Source organism: Volvox carteri (genome assembly GCF_000143455.1).
Source record: "Volvox carteri f. nagariensis unplaced genomic scaffold VOLCAscaffold_123, whole genome shotgun sequence".
In the NCBI taxonomy this organism is placed as follows: domain Eukaryota; kingdom Viridiplantae; phylum Chlorophyta; class Chlorophyceae; order Chlamydomonadales; family Volvocaceae; genus Volvox; species Volvox carteri.
In genome coordinates this window covers 71513-72831 of record NW_003307666.1, presented here as the reverse complement: position 1 = coordinate 72831, position 1319 = coordinate 71513, and the positions used below count along the sequence as shown (strand labels likewise).

Sequence of the window (1319 nt, the reverse complement as noted above, 5' to 3'; positions counted from 1 at the left end):
GTGGATACGAATGAGACACGCACGAATGTCAAACCGGTACAGCATTCGTGCGTCAACACCCTAACTTATACCAGCGAAACCGGTCATACCGTTCATACACTCACCAGTGTAGATGCGAGGGACGCCGCCAACTTGTGTGGGAGTCGAACTCACAAGTGCACGGAATGCACCCAGCCCTGCAAGCGTGTCGTTGCGCGGCTAGACAGCCGCTCAACGCTGGCATTTAACGCCATCCAGGGGCGGCTAGATGGAAGTGAAGGGAGGGGACAGGTGCAAGCCATAGCGAAGTTGGACGACGTGCAGCGGACGGCAGCGCAAGTGGATGAACACGCAAGAACGAGTCATTCCTGCAGAGCCGTGATGAATGTTGTTCGACCTTCTGTCTTGGTGGTGATGGTACCGGTGATGGTGAACGAGTCGTAAGCAGCGTACGCCATACGATCATTATCGTCTGCGAAGCTGGTGCTGCCGAAGAACTCGTCGTAGTTCGGCAACTGTTGCATGACGGCGATGCTGTCGGTGCACACCGGATAACTGCGGCTGCCGATTGTGAGGACGAGCGGGAGGACCGGTAGTGAGCCGACTACAGTGACAGAAGTGGGGTTGGGTGACAGGGTGGCCGAGGCGTGTGGACCATCCGACGGTAAAACAAGGGCACTGCGGCTACGCTGCTCCCAAGCCAATACCATATCAGTCGTGTCGGCGGGCACGGTGGCCGCGGTAGTCCGCTGAACAGCCGCCTGGAAGGTGTGCACTCGTTTGGGAGGGCGCTTGCCGGGGGCACTCGCTGCTGCTACAAGCGAGCCGCTGAGGAAGACGCTATTCATATAAGCTTTGCTATTGGAGGGGCTGATCTTGGCACCATACACGTAAAGGGGCGTGCTGCTATCGGCCGCTGCTTGTAGCTGAGCGACGAAGTCGTCGGGAGCGGATTCCCTGATGGCGAGCTCCACGCGTCCGGCGTCGGGACTGTCACCGTTGCCGCACGCGACCCACGCCTTAAACTTGCGGAACGGCCCGCCCCGGAACATCCCGCCGTGTGGGATGAGCAGGAGGGCGCTGCCATCCGACGCGTGCTTGTCTTCGGGGCGGGCCCTGTCGCTGCCGACATCGTAAACGGGGAACCGAAGCCTGGCGCTGTAGAGCATTGGGACAGCGGAGGAGGGCTCCACGGAAATCCGCGTCGCTGAGGAGACTTTAAACTGCCCCACCGTCACCCCAGCGAAACGAGAAGTTATGAAAGGCGGCAGGGAAGCTGCATCCACATTGGCGAACGTCACGCGGTGGCCGAACGCGTGGCTGCTCTCCAGCCTGCCGAG

General features: G+C 60.3%; 1 protein-coding gene across 1 annotated transcript in view; it reads right to left on the bottom strand.

The window, feature by feature from the left end:
- Window positions 1-341: 341 nt before the first annotated feature.
- Window positions 342-1319, bottom strand: part of VOLCADRAFT_100523 (uncharacterized protein) — a gene marked incomplete at both ends in the record, with an annotated part of 6684 nt that continues 5706 nt past the window's right edge. The window contains one exon of the mRNA XM_002959079.1: window positions 342-1255. Within this exon, the coding sequence (XP_002959125.1) occupies window positions 342-1255 (914 nt within the window). The remainder of the gene's footprint in view (window positions 1256-1319) is intronic.